General features: G+C 32.2%; 2 protein-coding genes across 3 annotated transcripts in view; both read left to right on the top strand.

Annotated features, from left to right (window-relative positions):
- The first annotated feature begins 5,893 nt into the window (after window positions 1-5,893).
- LOC107490407 (synaptotagmin-5) lies at window positions 5,894-15,768 on the top strand. The gene is made up of 14 exons (XM_016111186.3): window positions 5,894-6,438; window positions 7,073-7,147; window positions 7,228-7,335; window positions 7,741-7,773; window positions 7,854-7,943; window positions 8,076-8,201; window positions 8,377-8,520; window positions 8,766-9,182; window positions 9,300-9,434; window positions 9,908-10,126; window positions 10,227-10,505; window positions 10,653-10,790; window positions 11,481-11,783; window positions 15,036-15,768. The coding sequence occupies exons 1-14, from the start codon at window positions 6,241-6,243 to the stop codon at window positions 15,261-15,263; spliced, it is 2,493 nt and encodes an 830-aa protein (XP_015966672.1). The 5' UTR covers window positions 5,894-6,240; the 3' UTR covers window positions 15,264-15,768.
- A 1,347-nt stretch (window positions 15,769-17,115) lies between these two features.
- Window positions 17,116-20,186, top strand: part of LOC107490408 (CRM-domain containing factor CFM3, chloroplastic/mitochondrial) — a 6,677-nt gene continuing 3,606 nt past the window's right edge. For both annotated transcript variants that reach the window (XR_001592391.3, XM_016111188.3), the window contains exons 1-3: window positions 17,116-18,166; window positions 18,858-19,311; window positions 19,391-19,521. Coding sequence is in view for 1 of the 2 variants with exons in the window: in XM_016111188.3 (XP_015966674.1) it covers window positions 17,231-18,166; window positions 18,858-19,311; window positions 19,391-19,521 (1,521 nt within the window). In the remaining variant the exon portion in view is untranslated. The remainder of the gene's footprint in view (window positions 18,167-18,857; window positions 19,312-19,390; window positions 19,522-20,186) is intronic.

Raw genomic sequence — 20,186 nt, 5'->3', positions numbered from 1 at the left:
AAATATCAAATTTTAACCGTTCTAGTGCGCAACCCTTTATAACTCCACAATTTTCTGGCAAACAAGCGTTTCGAGAAGGCGCCCCTACGTGACCTTCTCCCACTTTCATCCTAAAACTCTATCATAAGAAAAGTAAATTCAACATAAAATTTAAACAATTTATTATATTTAGAGATAGAAAACCAATATAAAATATTACTGCACAAACAACAAAATAAGCAAACTCCAACTAATCTCAGAAAAAATAGCACTGTCCTAATAAAAAGGACAACTTATTAAATTCACAAGTTAAAATTAATTCAATAAAAATAAGTAAAATTAATTATTTCAATTAATTAAAATCTAATTCTAATTTTACCAAACTAACAATAAACATCACAAAAATAAAAGGTATAAGTTTAATACAATTGAAAAAAACTCATTCACTAAACTCAACTAAAATATTTCAACAACTCGAGTATTTTTAATCTCAACGTACTTAAACTAACCTATCCTAACATTATTTAATTTTTACTTACATTAAATTAACACAACAACTCCTAATCATCTATTTCATTAAACAAATTTAATCATTGATTTAACAAAATTCTAACAAAATGCTAAACTTAAAAAATAATCTAGAAAAATATACCGTCAGATTTACTGTGAATTTAACCCCAATTTTATCAAAACGACATGTTTCACTAAATTGTGATATCAGCAAAATATACCAACAAAGAATTCGACAATAAAATTGACATGGGTGAGTTACGTTTTTGCACTAATAATTATCGACTGTTTTAGCGACAAAAAAGCTGTTCTAACGGTAATTTTTTATGACGACAAATTTTTTTTCTTTTTATCAGAAAATCTGACGCTAAATCTGCCACAACAAGTCGATAGAGTGCTTGCTTTTCTTAGTGACTTTAGAATCGATTAATGTTATTAATACAAATAGAGAATAAGAGAAAGGAAGAAGAATATATAGATGTAGATATCCGTGAGTTCATGAAGCAAATGATATGAGCAATGAAAGTAAAAGATACAGGTGCCTAGTAATATATGGTATCTTCATGTGATGTATGCTTGTTGTGATTGGTGTTTCATAAAATTGTGTTAGTTTGTAATGTTAGGTGGTACAAAATTTTTGAAAAATTACCTCCATTGTCAAAGTATATTTTACTAGAGTTAAGCAAAGTCTCACCTGAATTAGATTGTATCAAACCTACTACATGTTGCAACAACAACTAAACCATTTCATATAGGTAGACTTCAAAATCTATGCTGAGAGCAGTCTTTGAAGATGAATTTATTTTTTGACTTTTAGATTTGTCAACATAATATTCTTAGATTATGAAAATTGCGATTGTTGCTCTTACTCTTCTTTAGCTTTTCGATGTTGTCCTTCCATACCTGCCAGAAAGAGAGAGTTCCATCTCTAGAAATCATCCTAGATGATGAACTTCTTCCCCATGCTTTCATTGATTTGGAGCAAAAGAATAAGCAATGACTAGTGGTTTCAGGAATGAAGTTTGTAGTGATGGAAAATGGCGAGGATGCGCCAATGGAGATTTTGAAGGACCGATAATTTCTCATGCAAGCACGTTAGAAGAAGAATTTGATTTTGGAGATTAGAGACAATTTTTTAGAAGAGCAATGCTAGGGGCCAGCAATTTTTGTGATTGTTAGCCATCAACTAACTATCAATGATGATTTGATGGTGTGAGATTGGTGTGAGATTTCATCCAATGGCTCACATTTCTCTGCTGGTTACGTGCTGGCCAAAATTCAATAAAACTGCTGGCCCCCTAGACTTTTCCTTTTTAGAATACCGTCCAAGTTTGTTTGTGTTGCAGTAATTCTAAGCAGAGTTCAATTAGAGAATGTTAAAAATTTTAAAGAATGAAATAGAAGTATATTATTTAAAAATAAATTAAAATTTTAAAATTTAAAATAAATAATTAATTTCTAAAAATCATTTCTATTTATTTACAGTAAAATAGCATAAGTTTTTCAACTAGTCGAAACATAAAAGAATATCATTAAATTATTATTAAATAAATATCAGAATTGTATTTGAATATTCAGAGTTAATTTAAAGAATAATATCATTTTTTTTCTAAAGTTAATATTTTATTGCAATCAAATGGTTTAATTACAATACCCACACAATCAGGAATAAACATATACATTAATAAAAAATTTGAAAAAACTCTTAGAAAGAACAATACCAAGCTATAGCATTAGGGATTCAAAACAAAAAGGTCAAGCTATTCCTTCCTCTTTAGTTTCGGTTGCTATGCCTCCCAAGTCGTCCAAATTCTTCCGCTAATGTCAGAGCTTAAGACAGAATTCTTTCAACCTCAATTCTGTAACTTTTAAAAATGAAAAAGTTCCTGAACAACCAGATTTACTATAGCAGGTAACTCACTTGACTGAGTTTTTCTTTTGAATATCCTCTTCTTCTTACCACTTCCATCAACTGACATCACCACTCCCATAGTTCCATAGTCAAATCTTTAGGAATCACACTTGTTATTGGTGATTTATTCCAGACTTGCACAACTCCCGGACAGAAGATCAGGATATGGAGATGCGTTTCTGACAATAAAAAACATCGCGGACACAAATTGAAAATATGAGGTATCCTTTCATGAAAATTCGTCTTCACCGCTACCCCTTCATGAGCAAATTTTCTATAGAAAGGCCTTTATTTTTGGTTAATATCGAACCTTTCAGATTCTCCTCCATAGCTTTCTACTCTTTAAAATTTAACGTAAAGAATAATATCATTGTTTGTTTGTAAATAACAAATATCATATCGAATACTTATATTTATAATTTTAATATTTTTAAAAGATAAATTTATATTTATTAAAATTAAAAAATTTAATATAATTTCATATCATTTGCAAAATAAAAACTTTACGAAGAGGGTCCCACGGTGATGCTCTGCTAGAAGGACTTTGACTAAAAATGTCCAATTACCAATGAGAAAATTACAACATGAAATAAAATAAAGATTACAATGCTTGACATGTCTCAATTGCATGTTACAAACATGTGAACCACTCAGCTCGTTGATAATGACAATAACAAGGTTTTTAAGGGAAGCTACTGCATGAAGTTCTTCTTGTCAAAACAAAGCTTGACAACAAACACCTTCAAAGAGAAAATTAAATTTGGTGGTGTTTTTGGATGTCTAGAAATAGAAAAGTCTTTGAATGGCGATCTATCTCATCAACTCACATTTCCATGAATCTTAATTCGGTGTCAAATTTTCTTCCTCTCTCTTAATTCTATGTAATTTTATTTTGTCTACCTCTAATAGTATACTTGAGATTTTCTATTTTATTTTTTCACATGTTTCTGCTTATTGTCCTGTTAGACCTATTTATAATTTTATTTTACTCGCTCGTCAATAATGTTTGATGTATTTTTGAAAGAAAAATGCAAATTCGTTCTCTCAATTTCTTATACAATTTATTTATAATGTACATTTTGTTTTTCATAATGAGTATGAAAATTTTAGGTTTGGAGTAGTATATATATGATCTCTATTCGAATGTAATAGTGTTGAGTTCTCATTTCTCATAGAGAAGAGAGATTATTATAGAGCAAATGGGCGAAACTCAAATATGCTGTAATATTATGGAGGAAGACGCCCTTTTATTCTTAAATAACTATTTATTTTTAAATTTTTATTTTAGTTTATAAATAAGTTTTTATCTAGCCATCAATGTAATATTATTGTTTTTTTTTTTTACTTTTTTCTCGTTTTGCTAGGAGGAATAATTATTTCTACTACTGAAGCGACTAAGGTTTACCCAACCCCTAATCCCCTATACCACCAACTATAATTTTTGCCAAAGGTAATTTTAATACATTCTAATAATATTTTAATAAGTAAAAATTTAAAAATCAACACTCATTTAAAAACAGAATACTACTTCAATCTTGTTATGTTACCAATAATATTTTTATCAATTTTTTATAGATATTTTTTTAAAATTTTATGAATGTATCTAATAAAAATATATTTTTTTATAATTATATCTAATAAAAATATCTTTATAAATATATTTTTTAAATATATTTTTTTTATATATTTAAAATATAATAATTAATAATTATTAACAATAAATTGATAAATAATATTTTGATACCTTATACTTTTTCATAGTACTTTTGTTACATAATTTACGATTACAAGTACTTGATGAAGAGAACTGAGAGTGCTTGTAAGATGAAAACCACATCTTATTACATGAACAAGACAAAAACACTTGACTATTACTTTCGGTACTTTTTATCCTTTAAGGATTTAATAATTAAGCCATTTACTTTATCTAGAAAAGAAAATTCTTCCAGTTATGGTTTTCTTTTAGCAATAAAAAACACACCAATTTAAATATAAATTAATATAGTCTAGACCGGCCAATATTAAAATTTAATTTGATGGTCAAGCCTATCATTATGGAATAAGACTTGCTACCAAGAAAATAAAAGAGAAAAGTCTAATGGCATATCACAATTAGATTGTGGGTCAACTCGGGTATGACATATAGGTTGTAGAATCAATCTGCAATTCTCTAATAATAATAATAATAATAATAATAGTAATAAAGAATTAAAATGTTTGGGAACATTATTATCTTTGTACAACTACTGAACATTCAAGGTTTAGATAATTTTTATGTTTAAAACATTTTTAGGATCATCGATACAAATATGAAAATAAATTTTTTAAATAACGTTCAACACAAAAAAACAAAAAGCAGGTGAGAAATTTGGATGTATAGATTTATTGTCATGATTAGCAATGGGGTGGCATCGATGGGCATGAAAGGCAAGTTGTCCTTCAATGTGGCTGGCCACATGCTGCATATAAAGTAATAAACCTACCTTTCTCATTTCCTATATTATTTTTCACTTCATTTTAAAATCATTATTATTTTGTTTTTTATATTTTTCTACCTTTTATTAATTTTTTATGTGTTAAAAAAATTAAAATATCAACTATTTCAAAACGAAAGAAAATAATATTTCTAGTTCAGATTGGTAGTAAACAAATAAATAAATAAGAGAATGAAACTCTTATTATTATAGTCCCTCATACACTTAAATATCTGAATATAATTTTAATTTGCTATTTAGTATTATGTTTTAAAGAAAATCTTCATATTTTTTAAAACAATAAACTTTATAGATTTTTGTTCTTTCTTTCAATAAAAACTTAGTACCAATTTAAAAATTAAAAAATTCTACTTACGCATAATTTTTTTTAGATTTTTTAAAATAAAGAATCAGTAACATGATAAAATAAGGAGTTAATTGAATATTTTTAAACAAATAAAAAATATAAAAATTATAAATATAGATATATATTGAAGTATTTAAACTTTTATATTTTATTGTTTATCTCATTTTCATATAGAACGAATTCGTTGTATACATATTTCATTCTTAAAAAGGATAAGATAAATAAAAAAAATAATAACAGTGTATTTAATTTGTGATGAGATAAGATATTATTACGATCATTGTAAATATATTTCGCCTATGATAAAGAGAAGATTCATGTATTACAATTGAATTTATAATTTTTAAAAAATATATATTTTATTATTTTAATTTAAAAATAATTAATTTTTTATTTTACTACTTTACTAACTTGCGCATTTTAAAAGATGTTATCCCAAACAACAATAGGATTCTTCGATTTCCACTACGATCACTCTCCAAATCATTGAAATATCATCGCTCCGAAATCCATATTATTATTTATTACTGCTATTGAAATTCATGATCACTCCATAATTAAATAATTAATTAAATTTAAAAAGTATATAATATTAATATCCGCATTTTTCCACTTGAAGACATTCGGAAACTGCTTCAGTTTCAGTTATCGAATTTACCATTCAGCTCTTCCCACTTTTTGTGGTCTTTGTTTCTCTCTCTTTCTCTCTCTCTCTCTCTGTTCTTCTTCTAGTAATACAATCCCCTTCAAAATCCGTCAAATCTTCTTCCTTTATTCCATTCTTCAATTCCATTTCCCAATTGGGTACTCTTTCATTTCCCTTTCTCTTACCCCACCTTGTTTTCTGGTCTCTTATTGTAAAAAACTATGAATGAGTAGGTAATGCATAGCAACAAGATCACACTTTTTGACAACTACAAAGAAGAACAACAAGAAGGAAAAAAAAGTTTCCTTTTTTATTTTTGTGGCATTAAGAGGAGAGTGATTTGGTCGTTGCAATGAGTAGAAAGAAAAGGGGACTTTTGTTCAACATAGAAGAAGTTGCAGTGGACTTCTTCTTCAACCATCTCTTGAAGGAGAAGCCATCAATTCCATTCTTCATTCCTTTGCTTTTGGTTGCTTGGGCTATTGAGAAATGGATGTTCTCTTTCTCCACCTGGGTTCCCATTCTTCTTGTTATGTGGATAGCTATACAGGTAGCTTCACTGATTATTGATGACTTTTTTATTTTTATTTTTATTTTCTCATTTTAAAATTTGTATTCAATACATGATTTGAATTTGAAGCAACAAAAATGTTCCCCAATTTGGTGGTGTTCCAATCATTGTCCTTAGTTTCCCCTCTTTTTGTCTTACTTTATCCATGTGGCATTTACTAAAATATTTGTGCACAATTTTTAGTACTACAAACTATATTGCCTGATCACTTTAGTTGTTGTTGTTGTCAAATTTCATGAAATTGAGGTCATTTCAGATTCAATTTTTGCTTAATTATATTTCTGATTATGGTGATACCTAAGTTTTTAGTATAAACGGTCACCGTTGACCTTTTTTGATTAGTTGACATTGGACCATAGTTACATAGAACGCAATCCGTTTCCGGTATGTAGTATGCCACGTTTAAAATATTTTGAGGAAAATTCGGTATGCTGGTGAATTGTGAATCGGTCACTTAACGGGTGAATTCATGTAACTATGCATCGAAACACTTATGTGTAATGTAATAGAAGAAAATAGACAAAATCAATGGTGGTTGAGCCTGAGCTTAATGATATTTTTCCTAGTGTATGATATAAGCAGTTAATGTGAGATTTTGCTGTTCCATTTTTAGTATGGTAGGTATCAAAGGAAACTACTTGTTGAGGACTTGGATAAGAAATGGCAACGAATCATACTGAACACATCGGTAGCTTTCCCTTCTCCTTTTCATCATTTCAAATTCCCAAAGTGCTTTATGAAGTTGACTTCAGCTTCCTGTTCTTATAGCCGATCACTCCGTTGGAGCATTGCGAGTGGCTGAATAAGCTCTTGACTGAAATCTGGTCCAGCCATTATAACCCAAAGCTTTCGATAAGGTTATCGGCGATAGTTGAGGTGAAATCTCAGTGCCGTTTCCTAATTACCAACATTTATGTTACTGTCAACATTAAAGTATAGTAGTTATTATGGTTAAACTAGTTTGTTTAGATTCTACATATTGTTATCTTCTACTTTTTGGAATACTCTCTATGTTTTCAATAACTTAGATTGGAAGTCTGTAACACAAACAGATTTCTGTTTTTTTAATTTTGTTTTTTCCTTTAGCTCTTATGGTGATTAAGAAAACATTGAAAGAGTTGATAAGTTTCTTGTTGGCAATTCTTGTTCATTCTACACTGTGCAAGATTGCTACATTCTGTGCAACACACTCTTCAGACATGCACTAACACCCCACCCCCGCGCGGGAATTGTGACGGATTTTCTAATTTGATTTTCTTGCTTTTATCTTTATGTCTCTAGAAACGTTTAAAGCTCCGGAAGCCAAGACTTATAGTAAGAAACACTCTTTTCCTTCAATCATAGATGCTGGAAATTTCATAGGTGCATGCTGAACTATGGAAATCATTCTGTAGGAAAGAGTCGAGCTGCAGGAGTTTTCATTGGGTTCATGCCCTCCTAGTGTGGGTCTTCAAGGGATGCGATGGTCAACTATCGGTGATCAGGTTTTACTTCCTTCACATTTCAATATTATAACCTGAAAAATAGTAGTTTTAGATATTTTATTAAGAATATTTCACATGATTAGGTTTTGATTCAGACACAAATGAAATGAGAATTTTCTTTGTATTTCACAGCGAGTCCTACAACTGGGTTTGGATTGGGACACAAATGAAATGAGCATTTTGATGCTTGCGAAGCTTGCAAAGCCATTGATCGGAACTGCTCGGATTGTGATTAATAGTCTTCATATCAAGGGTGATGTATGTAAAAGCAATGTCCGCATTTTGAATTTTGAAGAAGCAAATTTAGAGAAAAAGAAAACATTTGGATATGTTATCTTTACTTCTAGGGCTATGAACTGATTTTCATGCATTAATTAAAAACATGGTTTGGTGCTTTATCTTTTTGTTATTAAGATTCATATTCATTTTGCAGCTTCTATTTACACCAATCCTGGATGGAAAAGCACTTTTGTATTCATTTGTATCAACTCCTGAGGTGAGAATAGGAATCGCCTTTGGAAGCGGTGGAAGCCAGTCACTTCCTGCCACTGAATGGCCCGGTGTTTCTTCTTGGCTGGTATGTTTCTACTACGTTTGATTTAATATAATTGTTGTAAGAAAAATAATAAAATTCAAGTTGTGCTGTTTTCCATAAAAGACTTCTATTTGCGATGCTGTAGTAGAAAGACTATGAACTTCGGTTTTGATGCAACTCCTAGAAATTGTAATGCATTGTGGATTATGAAGCTGATTCTATGTAAATGGATATCAGCTTGATGCCTTTCTTGTAATCATGCTTATTTTGAATTTAAATTTTTGTAGGAAAAGCTTTTTACTGACACCTTGGTTAAGACCATGGTGGAACCTCGGCGCCGCTGTTTTACTTTGCCTGCTGTTGATTTAAGGAAGAAGGCTGTTGGTGGCATTATATATATTAGAGTGATTTCGGCTAGTAAACTTTCAAGGAGTTGCTTCAAGGGGGGATCTAGGAGGCCTCAAAATGGTACAACCAATAGTTTCTCGGTGGACAGTTTTGATGACAAGGACCTACAAACATTTGTCGAGGTAGAAGTTGGGGACTTAATCAGGAGAACAGATGTCAGACTTGGATCAACCCCTCGATGGGATGCACCATTTAATATGGTTTTACATGATAACACTGGAAACCTTCGTTTCAATCTTTATGAGTCTCATCCCAACAATATCAAGTGTGACTACCTAGCAAGTTGTGAAATCAAGGTACCAAGATAATTACCATGTCAGGTCAAATAGTAGTTACGTTTCTTTAGTCTTTATTATGTTTTGGAAACTACTTCAACTTTTATACAATCCTTACTATGGTAAGTCTTTGAGCAGATGAGGCATGTTGAAGATGATTCAACGATATTCTGGGCAATAGGACCCGATTCTGGGGTCATAGCAAAGCAAGCACAATTTTGTGGAGATGAAGTTGAAATGATGGTCCCATTTGAGGGGGCTAACCCCGGGGAGGTACAGTGTTTATGACCATTCTATAATTAGTTCCTCCTGCTTTATGATTTAGACACTTTGGTTGCATTATGGCCATGCGGGAAACAATTTTCTCATGTGAAATTTGTACACGAACTGGACATATTTTCAATGTTGATAACATTTCTTTGTAAATAACATTATATCGATATTAATCATTTAAAATTGATTATGGAGTTTCATAGTGATAGCCTTTGTTGTGCAATGCTTCTAGCCTCATCTGTTTGTGGTCCGGGCTTAGTTTATTGTATCAATTTTAATTGGTCTTAATGAATTCTATAACCTTTTAATATATAAAATGATTATTTTTCTATTTTTGACTGATTTTTAATAATCCCTCCTAGAAAAATGCTCCTTAGGCCAGATTTTGTGATGGATAATTGATTTAGCTTTTTGAAAGAAAATAAAATATTATTGAATGGCATATTCATTTACCTCCTTTCTTCAATTTTCAGTTGAAGGTCAGCATTGTAGTAAAAGAGTGGCAATATTCTGATGGCACGCATAGCTTGAACAGTCTCCGGTCGAGTTCTCAGTCATCAGTTAGTGGATCATCAAATATTCAGTTAAGAACTGGAAGGAAACTTAACATAACTGTTATGGAAGGAAAGGATCTCGCTGCAAAAGATAAATCTGGAAAGTTTGATCCATATGTCAAACTTCAGTATGGAAAGGTGAGTGGTGTTGTGTCTCCAAGACACTTCTCTCTCATTAACATGATTAACTGAGGTTGTAATGATTACGCCATATATAATTTTGTTGTTAATCTTCCAGACTGTCCTGAAAACGAAGACTGCCCATGGTTCGAATCCTGTATGGAACCAGACGTTTGAATTCGATGAGGTTAGTGGCGGTGACTACTTAAAAGTAAAAGGCTTCAGTGAAGAAATTTTCGGAGACGAAAACATTGGTAGTGCAAATGTAAATTTGGAAGGGCTGGTAGATGGAACAGTCAGGGATGTATGGATACCTCTAGAAAGAGTGCGTTCTGGAGAATTAAGACTTCAAATACAAGCAGTCAGGCTCGAAGACCAAGAAGGATCAAATTCAAGGGTGTGTTTTATCAGTAAAAAAATTAGTGATGCTTTTAGTAAATTATACAAATCAGAAGAAAAGATATGCAAACAGCTGAGATTCTATTTGTATATTATCTCTTAATCACTTAATTCTAACATGCTTTGCTACATTGAAAATGGCCAGGGATCAGCTCCAGGCCCTGCCAATGGTTGGATAGAACTTGTTCTAATTGAGGGAAGGGATCTTGTTGCCGCTGATCTACGAGGCACAAGTGATCCATTTGTGAGGGTGCAATATGGAAACATAAAGAAAAAGACGAAGGTTGGAACACTTTTCCCTTGGTTTCTTTTCATGAAAGTGATTTTCCTTAGGCATTACAGTTTTATCTGGATTATGATACAAATATTAAGGCAAATATAAAAATGTTGACATATGTACCTACATTAAATCAAAACTAAACTTGTACCCATGCAAGATGTTCTCCGTGTGACAAAAGTACCCTATCTTTGGACGGTTGGAGTGCCACGTAGAGTATTTTTGTCACACGGAGGACATCTTATGTGGGTACAAGTTTAGTTTCGATCTAGTATAGGTACATATGTCAGTGTTTTCATCTTCTATGGATACAAATGGTCATTTATTCTAGGTTATATAACACTTGACACCCTTGTATTCTGTAAAATGTGACATTAATCTCCATTATAAACATATTGACCTCCCCTCGAAATCGAAGGAGGGTAGTGTAAGCATGATAAATCAAGGGGAATTGTGTGTAACATCACCTAATCTCAGGGCTGGTCAGTGTTAGTAGCCTTAGATATTAAAGGTATCCATGGCATGGTGGATTCTTACTAACTTCTATAACTTTTCAGTCTGCCGTATATCTCTTATCTTTCATTTTCCTTTAATCCTTTTGGGGTAACTTGCTCCTCAATTATGTATTGCTTTATTTTCCAAGGGTAGATTGCACTTTTTTTTGTCTTGTAATTTCATATTTTCATTGTGGTGTAGGTAATATACAAAACTCTTAACCCTCAGTGGAACCAGACCTTAGAGTTCCTCGATGATGGTAGTCCCCTTGTACTCTATGTGAAGGACCACAATGCATTGTTGGCCGCATCAAGCATAGGTGAATGTGTCGTCGAATATCAAAGGCTGCCTCCAAATGAAACGGCCGACAAGTGGATACCCCTCCAAGGTGTGAAAAGGGGAGAGATTCACATCCAAATTACTAGAAAAGTTCCGGAGTTGCAAAAGAGAAATAGTATAGATTCTGAACCTTCCTTGAGCAAATTACACCAAATTCCAAACCAGGTGAGATCTTGCAAATCTAGAAATTTCTCTTCTAAGTTGCTAACTAGATGGAGAAGCATGGGTAGATAAAGCATATTAGTTATATTTTTTATAGATATAATAATAGAAATAATTAAGAGAGAAATGAAAATTTAGTGAAAGCAAATTATCTTTTACAAAATGGAGATTTAATACTAAAATTATTAAAAAGAACCAAATCTTTTTATAATATTTAAAAAAATGAATTAATTTTTTTTATAATATTTAAGAAAACGAATCAAATCTTTTTATAAGGAGATAAATATATCTTTAATTATTTTTTATTTATTTTTTATAATCTTTGTGTTGATAAATTTTATTTCTCTTAAAATTTTAGTAATTTTTATTAATTATTTATTTATTTTTTATTTTTATAATCTTTACCTAACGAAAAAAAGACAAATATTATACAAAATAAATAAAAAAATAGTTAAGAATATATTTATCCTCTTATAAAAAATTTAATTCTTCTTCTTAAATATTATAAAAAAATTTGGTCCTTCTTACTAATTTTGGTATTAAAAGTCCTTTTTAATAATTAAGTCTTCTTAACGGTCCTTTAGAGTAATTTTCCCATAAAATAAAAGCTTACTAACATAAAGGAAAGAAAAGGTATGTAACTATGATGACCCAAAGCCGAGTTATAGATTCAAATATTACAAATTTGGTAGTATAAAGATAGAAAAATGTGTATAGCTGTTATGGCCAAAGCCCCATTATAAATTTGAATAATTACAAGGAATGGCTTTTGTGATGTTTCCACAATAATGTAGGTTTATAGATGGTTAGAGTATATACTCTGTTGTCACCGCACTGATGTAATGCCCCACAAAACTTGCACACACTTGTTGCCCTTCCTAGATTCCAGGCTTCACTAATATAATTTGCCAATTGGTGCATATATACATCCAAACATGATATTATTGACAAACCAAAGATTTTTTTTTTTCACATGTAAGTTTATTTGGTATTGGATATTGAGCAAAACAAATTATGTTTTGTTGTAAACAATAATGGGATAAGAATCTAGGATTTGGATCCTCTAAATTTTGAATTTCACTTTAGAGGGTAAAGTGTGATCTCTCACCCTTGAATAGTTTCTCTCTCATATTTTCTCTTGGTCCTACCTATAAAATAAATGGGGAGAGATCATACTTTACCTTCTAAGTGAAAATTCAAAATTTAGAGGATCCAAATTCAAGAACAAGGGCTTACCTGTCTGGAAAAATGCCAAGTAGTAGGAATTGTTTTTGTGAAGAAGTATGTTCAATTTGTAAAGTATGGGTTTGAAAGTAAAATAATATAAATTAATAAATAAGGGAAAAACTCTTTAATATATAAGCAATAGAACATGTTCCATGATTTCTTGTCATATATACTTGAAGTATGAGTGGATGTTGGACATCGTCTCAAATTAAGTAATTGCTTTCTGAAATCATCAACTCGTGCCATAGAACAAATTTATATATCTAAATAGCCCCAAAGAAAAATACCAAAATAGGATATTGTTTCGCTTTTGCTCTTACTTCTTGTTGAGTAAAACTAATCAATCATGCCACTAAACTCTTTATTCTGTTGTTCAATTCCTTGTTTAACAATTAATAGTTGGGTTTCCTAGATTAACTATGTTTCTTTTGAAATCATGAATTCTCTTCACCTCAATGTGAATACCTAATTTGTTATTAACTACACTGAAATGAATGATTAAGATCAGTGGATTCCTTACCAAATAACCACACAAATTACTTTTGCTTATCTCTTAATTTCGCTCAACCTGTGGCAAGCATGACAAGAAGGTTTGAATTCCTTTCTCAAGTTCATGTCAATTCAATCAAGTGTTGATTACACATTCGAATAAGAAACATGAATTACATCATAATGAGATTAATAATCAAAGAGTGGCCATATCAATGGCCTAATTTAAGGGTCTATCTCATTAACGATGAGAACAAGATAACAAAAATGGAGCAGAGAGGTGAAAGAAGCTCCATTGAGATTGAAGCCATTGTGCCTTTTTTGTATCTATTAGTGATCATTTGGAACTCAATATCTTCCAAGAACCTTCTCCAGCTGCCTCCTCAGTGTTAAGGGTTTGGAGATTGTGCCAAAAGATGCTTAATTGCATGGTTAAAAACCCTTGAATGATAGACTCTGTAGTATTTAGTTAGATTGGAATTCATGCACCTCTAATGATAGATTTTCAGCTTGACAAGTTTTATTGGATCAAATTAGTCATATAACATCTATTTGGTGTAAAGCTCTCAAACATGTTGAGATTGGAAAGCTGCACTTGGACTTGGTTGATTTTTTGTTTGTTTTTTGCTTCTTTGTAAGGAGGATCTCTGATACTCTCATCTTTTTGTAATTTTCTTAATGACATTCCTCTTTTATTTTAAAAATACCCCTTTTTTTCCCTTAATCACATGTTGATTAGATAATTTGCGTGTTGAGAGTCGCAATTGTGCTCCAACATGGCAAGCCTGTGTTAGAGCCCACAGTTGCGAATGTTGAAATCCTGTATCTTCTGACTTGATTGTGCTCTGGCATGGTTGCAATAGGGTTGAATTTCCTCTTTTTGTGCTAAATATACATAAATAAGAACTATAAAATCATAAAATAACAAAACTACACAATTCTACTATGTATAATGGTATGGAAATGGCTAACATCTATGCTAAAGACTTGGGAAAACATAACTTTCATTGGAGAATTATCATGATTAAGTGGTGATGAGTGAATTCTCACAACAAAAATACCATTCATGAGACAACAGAATTCTCAATGGCTTCGAATTTTGCTGAAGCACGCTTGTGCAAAATGTTTCTTTCTTACTATTTCTGCTTACATGTTCTTTATTCAATGTTATGAATGAAATGTTTTATCAAATGAAATGGGGAAGTATAGAATAGGAGGCACATCAAAAGAATTAATTGAAGAGAGAAATCACATTGTAAGCCTAAGGTGTAACCTGTGTTAAGTCCCTTAACAAAACTTGCAAAACGGAATAAAATTAGAACCTAGAGCTTGCAAATACACTGCTATAAAATATTCTTACTGATGTAAAAATGCTTGCTGCAAACTTTCTGCACTGCTATATTGAGCTTCAAAATGACCAATTTTTCAGCATTATTGAACAAATGTGGCAAAACTATGAACATATAAGTTGTGCTGTGTGAAGTTATTATCATCCTCATTTTATGTTGATACATTGCATAAATTGAAATATCGTCGCAGATTAAACAGATGATGATCAAGTTCCGGTCTTTAATAGAGGACGGAAACCTCGACGGGCTATCAGAAGCTTTGAGTGAGCTAGAAACTTTAGAGGATACACAAGAAGGTTACATAGTCCAATTGGAAACTGAGCAAATGATGCTTCTCAGCAAAATAAGGGAGCTAGGTCAAGAGATGATTAATTCTTCTCCTTCAATGAGTCGAAGATCTTCTGGAAGTGGAAGCTGACCCTTGTCTTCCTTCTACTTTGTAGTTGAAGTTAATATATACTTTCCCATGCTCAACTTTGCTTATGGGAAAAAGAAGGACCATCATGGAAAGATTTTGTACATGTTTTCTAATTTTCTTAGCACGCAAGTCATCTTATAGTATCACATTATAGCTTGTATATGGTTAATTTGATTAATTTTTGTATTGGTATGCATAATGTTGGGAAACAGGTGCTGTATTCAATACAGAAAGGACTATTATAGTTTTTCTTCATAGGGTTTAGGCCAGTAGATATCCTTAGAGATTCATGGGTTTGGACAACCAGAAAATTAGTTTTGTTTCTATTGTAGGAATGTAAGGGTTGTGTAGTCTTTTCACAAGACATGATTTTATAGGATGTGAAGGTTGGTTATTTCCATCACAAACTAGTTGTGGAATTGTTACCATTATATAGTTGACATGAGTGGTGTTTATGTAAACTTAAACTGGTGACATATAATATATATAGTTCCACTCTTGTTTATTTTTCTTTGCATATATATAATTTGTCACTTTTTGAGCCTATATCATGTCTTATCATTAACATATCCAGTAACTGAAGAGATACTATTAGTTGTCATTGTCAACAGATTTAATAGATACATATATGATTCTGAGGTCAAATCTCCAATGTAATATGGCATGGTTGATTGTTTAGATTTAGCATGCTTTTGTATCTCTCTCTTGTTCTCTTTTGGCTAAAAAAAAATTTTAAATATGGAAACTACATGATGTATCTGCCAAAAAAGGGATCAATCAAGAGAACATTTCCTTGGGGTGAAATTCATTTTAAAAATGATAAAGTACATTCATTGGGAAGAATTTTTTCTGTAGTCAACAAAGTGATTTCGTTAAAAGATAATTGCAGACAATGGGTAACAAATTAACCAAGTTTAAACAGAAAAGAACATCCATCCAGAATGTAGAAATTGTTAGTGTTTGAAAGAAGTTGTAAGTTGAGAGCAAAAGAATCACCATAAGACGATGAAGAACTTTTGTTGTGATGAATGAGGTTGTGTGATCATATTTGTTTGTTTCAAGTACTAATATTTCCTGTTTTTAGTTTTGTATGTTCTATGTTGATCTTTAAATTTGAGTTGAGAAAAGGTGAAAATACAAACTTGTACCTCTGGCAACCTATGTCTGTTTTTTTTTTCTGAAACGATTTTAGAAAATTTTACATAAACAGTTAAACACAGAGTGAAATAATAAATAAAATCAAATCATAAATAATATTACTTTGTAAGCTTAAAATGACAAATCAAATCATAAATTATAATTAATAATTCAATAAAAAATTAATCGTTACATTAATTATTAATATAAAATATTTATTTAAATATAAAATATATATTAAAAATAAATTAAATAATATATATTTAGATATAAGTATATAACTAATTTAATGACTGTTTTTTATTTTAAAAATATTATTTTCACAGTAAAATTAATTAATATATATAAATAATTAAATACATATATAATTTAACTCATTTTAATACTATTTTATATGTATTTTATTGTGGATTAATTTTAGTGTTTAGCAATTAGCATGATTGTTAATAATAAATAGATTAATCCCATTTAATTTATTAGTAATAAAAATAATATTAATTTGTAAGCTTAAAATGACAAATCAAATCATAAATTATAATTAATAATTCAATAAAAAATTAATCATTAAATTAATTATTAATATAAAATATTTATTAAAATATAAAATATATATTAAATTTTGTAGATATTTTTTTAAGTAAGTTAATTTTCACACCCAAAAAAGTGAAAAACCTTATCGCCTTTTGTTGCTGCCACTTGCATTGCATCATCATCATCATCATTTCTTCTTCTTCTTCTTAGTTACACACCTCGAAAGTCTGCAACTTTTCTCTTCCGAAGAAAACGAAACGAACAATGCGACTCTATTAAGAACTACCAATACAAAACAAATGGCGTTCGCAGCCACCACGACGGCAACTACTAACCTCTCTGAATTGCACCTCAAAACTTGTTCACCTTCATCACTCTCACTCACTTCTCCTCATTCTTCATCTTCCTCCTCAACGCTCTTCTTCTTTCGCTCTAAACCCCCATTCCGCACTCTTACACTCACACCCTTCTCTTCTCTTAGAACCTCACAACAACATACAAAACAGAATAACCGTTCTTCTTCCACAACAAAACCTAACACCAACACCAGCACCAGCACCAGCAACCCTTCTGCCCCATGGCTCGCAAAAACCCCTCCCCCCAATAATTCCTCCAAAAGGGTCACCGAATCTCACACCAACGACCCACTTCATGATACAACGGAAAATCGTTACTTTGACGGTGATAAGGGGCAAAACGCGGTTGAGAGGATCGTTCTTCGGTTGAGGAACCTGGGATTGGCTTCAGATGATGATGATGATTATGAAGAAGAAGAAGGAAAAGAAGAGGTCTCAATTGGTGGTGCTGGTGATGATTTTCCGGTGACCGGAGAAGAGAGGCTTGGTGAGCTTCTGAGAAGGGAATGGGTTAGGCCTGATGCTATTGTACGTGAAGATGATGGTGTTGGTGATGATGAGATGGTCTTTTTGCCATGGCAGAGAGAAGTGGAAGAGAGAGAGATGGGTGCTGCTAAAGAGGGAGGGGAGAAAGGCATGAGGGATAAGAGGAGGGTAAAGGCTCCAACTTTGGCGGAGCTTACGCTTGAGGACGAGGTTTTGAGGAGGTTAAGGAGGGAAGGAATGCGTACTAGGGAGAGGGTTAATGTCCCTAAAGCTGGGCTCACCAAGGAGGTTATGGAGAAGATTCACGAGAGGTGGAGGAAGGAGGAGCTTGTGAGGCTCAAGTTTCATGAGGACCTTGCAAGGGACATGAGGACTGCTCATGAGATTGTTGAGGTTTGGTTCATTGCCTCTGCTTTTGCTTTTGAATTTCTTTGTTTCGGTTGAGACCTCGGCGCCGATTGATCATCGTGACCTGATAGCGTCAATTGGAATGATGTGTTGGTTTTATAGTTTGCAAATGAATTGATCTCTCTGAGAAGAGTAATGATCTAGCATCCCAAAAATGTTCTAAACAATTTAATAGTAAAGATTTTCTATGTATTGAAATCTTAAAAAAGTTTTCAACTCTTCTCGCATTTGGTATTTAGTAGGATGCTTAGGAGGATAGATCATTGCTTATCTAAGAATAAAGTCTTTTTTGCGTGCGTGCGAATCATAGATTAGGACTAAAGATCATGTTGAAATATAATTCAACATGATGCACACCTTCTAAACCATGCTTTGGAAAATGCAATATCAAATCCAGACATGCTAGAAATGGCAGCTTTTTTTATGTTGTAGTTGTAGAAGTTGACATGTGATAGGGCATGAATAATTTACTTCAGTGTTATTCATGTTTTGGTGGGTTTCATGAGCCGCTTCTAAAATTAAAATTTGCATTTGATTTACTTGTTTGGTTGATATATCACTGATATATATATATTTATACTTGTATCCTTGTTCAAGCATAGCCATTAGAGATTTACCTTTGATGTTTGTTCTAATGCGTTGAAGAGCATATCAACTGACTTGTTGCAGTGTGCAGCGCCGAACAGGAGGGTTGGTCACATGGAGGGCAGGTAGTGTTATGATGGTTTATCGTGGTGCTAATTACCAAGGGCCTTCATCTGCGGGTCAACACAATGCAAAAGAAGGTGATGCTTTTTTTGTACCGGATGTCTCCCCGAGAACAAAAGACAGTGATGCAGCCTCATCATCGGAGAAGAGTGAGCCAATTGTGTGGAATCGAGGACAGCCTGAAAACATGACAGAGGAGGAAGCGGAGTACAATGCCCTGCTTGATAGTTTGGGTCCTCGTTTCATTGAATGGTGGGGTACAGGAGTACTTCCTGTTGATGCTGATTCACTCCCCCCTATAGTTCCAGGTTACAAAACACCCTTTAGGCTTCTTCCTACTGGAATGCGTTCTCGACTAACAAATGCGGAAATGACCAATTTAAGGAAACTTGCCAAGACACTTCCTTGTCATTTTGCCTTAGGTAAAATTTGTCTGTTGTAATATTTTGTTGAGTTTATTTTCCTTTTACTTATATGGATTATTTCCTGGCAATTATGAAGGGAGAAATAGGCGTCACCAAGGCCTAGCTTGTGCTATTCTTAAGCTTTGGGAGAAAAGTTTAATTGCAAAGATTGCTGTAAAACGTGGTATCCAGAACACAAACAATGAACTGATGGCTGAGGAGATAAAGGTTTGTTATTTGTGGTTTCCCATTTGCAGTTATTTGCTTCTATAATTATGCTTGTGTTTAACCGAGAACACTAACGATAACCTGATGCCTCACATTTTGGACAAAGTGCTGACATAGATTGATTGAATTAACACGCACAATAGGTTGCAAAGTTGATAACATCAAGTGAAATATTAGAGAATGAGAAGGGAGTGAGACAGAGGAGGCTTGAGGGAGAAGATACATCAGGGATAGATTAGGTATTTAGCTCATAAGTTATTTAACCTAATCTAGTCGGCAGCCCTAGCTGGTAGAGTTTGTTAGTCAAGTCATAGTTCTTCTAATCAGGTCAATCAGGCTGTAGGTAACATGAGTTGCTTGTGGGTGGTTCAATTGGAACCAAGACCATGTGGAGGTGAGGCTGCGGTGTGGGGTTGTTAAAATGACCTCTGAAGTTTTTAACTGAAAAAAACAGTGTCCCTTTAAGCTGTTGGCTATGCTTTATTCAGTACATTGGAGTAACAAACCAAACAATAATTGTTTTACAGATTGATCTTCCAGTGAAGTAGTGCGTTTTTGACATTGCCTTTTACTAGTAACATAATTATACCTAAGAATAATTTTAGGAGCATTATATACTCAGAATATATTATTTTATTATTTTCCTTTTATCCATAAGAATGTGG

This window comes from Arachis duranensis, chromosome 5 (genome assembly GCF_000817695.3).
Source record: "Arachis duranensis cultivar V14167 chromosome 5, aradu.V14167.gnm2.J7QH, whole genome shotgun sequence".
Taxonomy (NCBI): Eukaryota; Viridiplantae; Streptophyta; class Magnoliopsida; order Fabales; family Fabaceae; genus Arachis; species Arachis duranensis.
Note: the sequence above shows the minus strand (reverse complement) of the source record. Positions and strands in the feature narration are given on the sequence as shown.

Coding starts and splice junctions, on each gene's coding strand:
- LOC107490407 (XM_016111186.3), top strand. CDS start 6,241: ATGAGTAGAAAGAAAAGGGGACTTTTGTTCAACATAGAAGAAGTTGCA. Junction 9,435..9,907: donor AGGGGGCTAACCCCGGGGAG/GTACAGTGTTTA, acceptor TTCAATTTTCAG/TTGAAGGTCAGCATTGTAGT. Junction 10,791..11,480: donor ACATAAAGAAAAAGACGAAG/GTTGGAACACTT, acceptor ATTGTGGTGTAG/GTAATATACAAAACTCTTAA.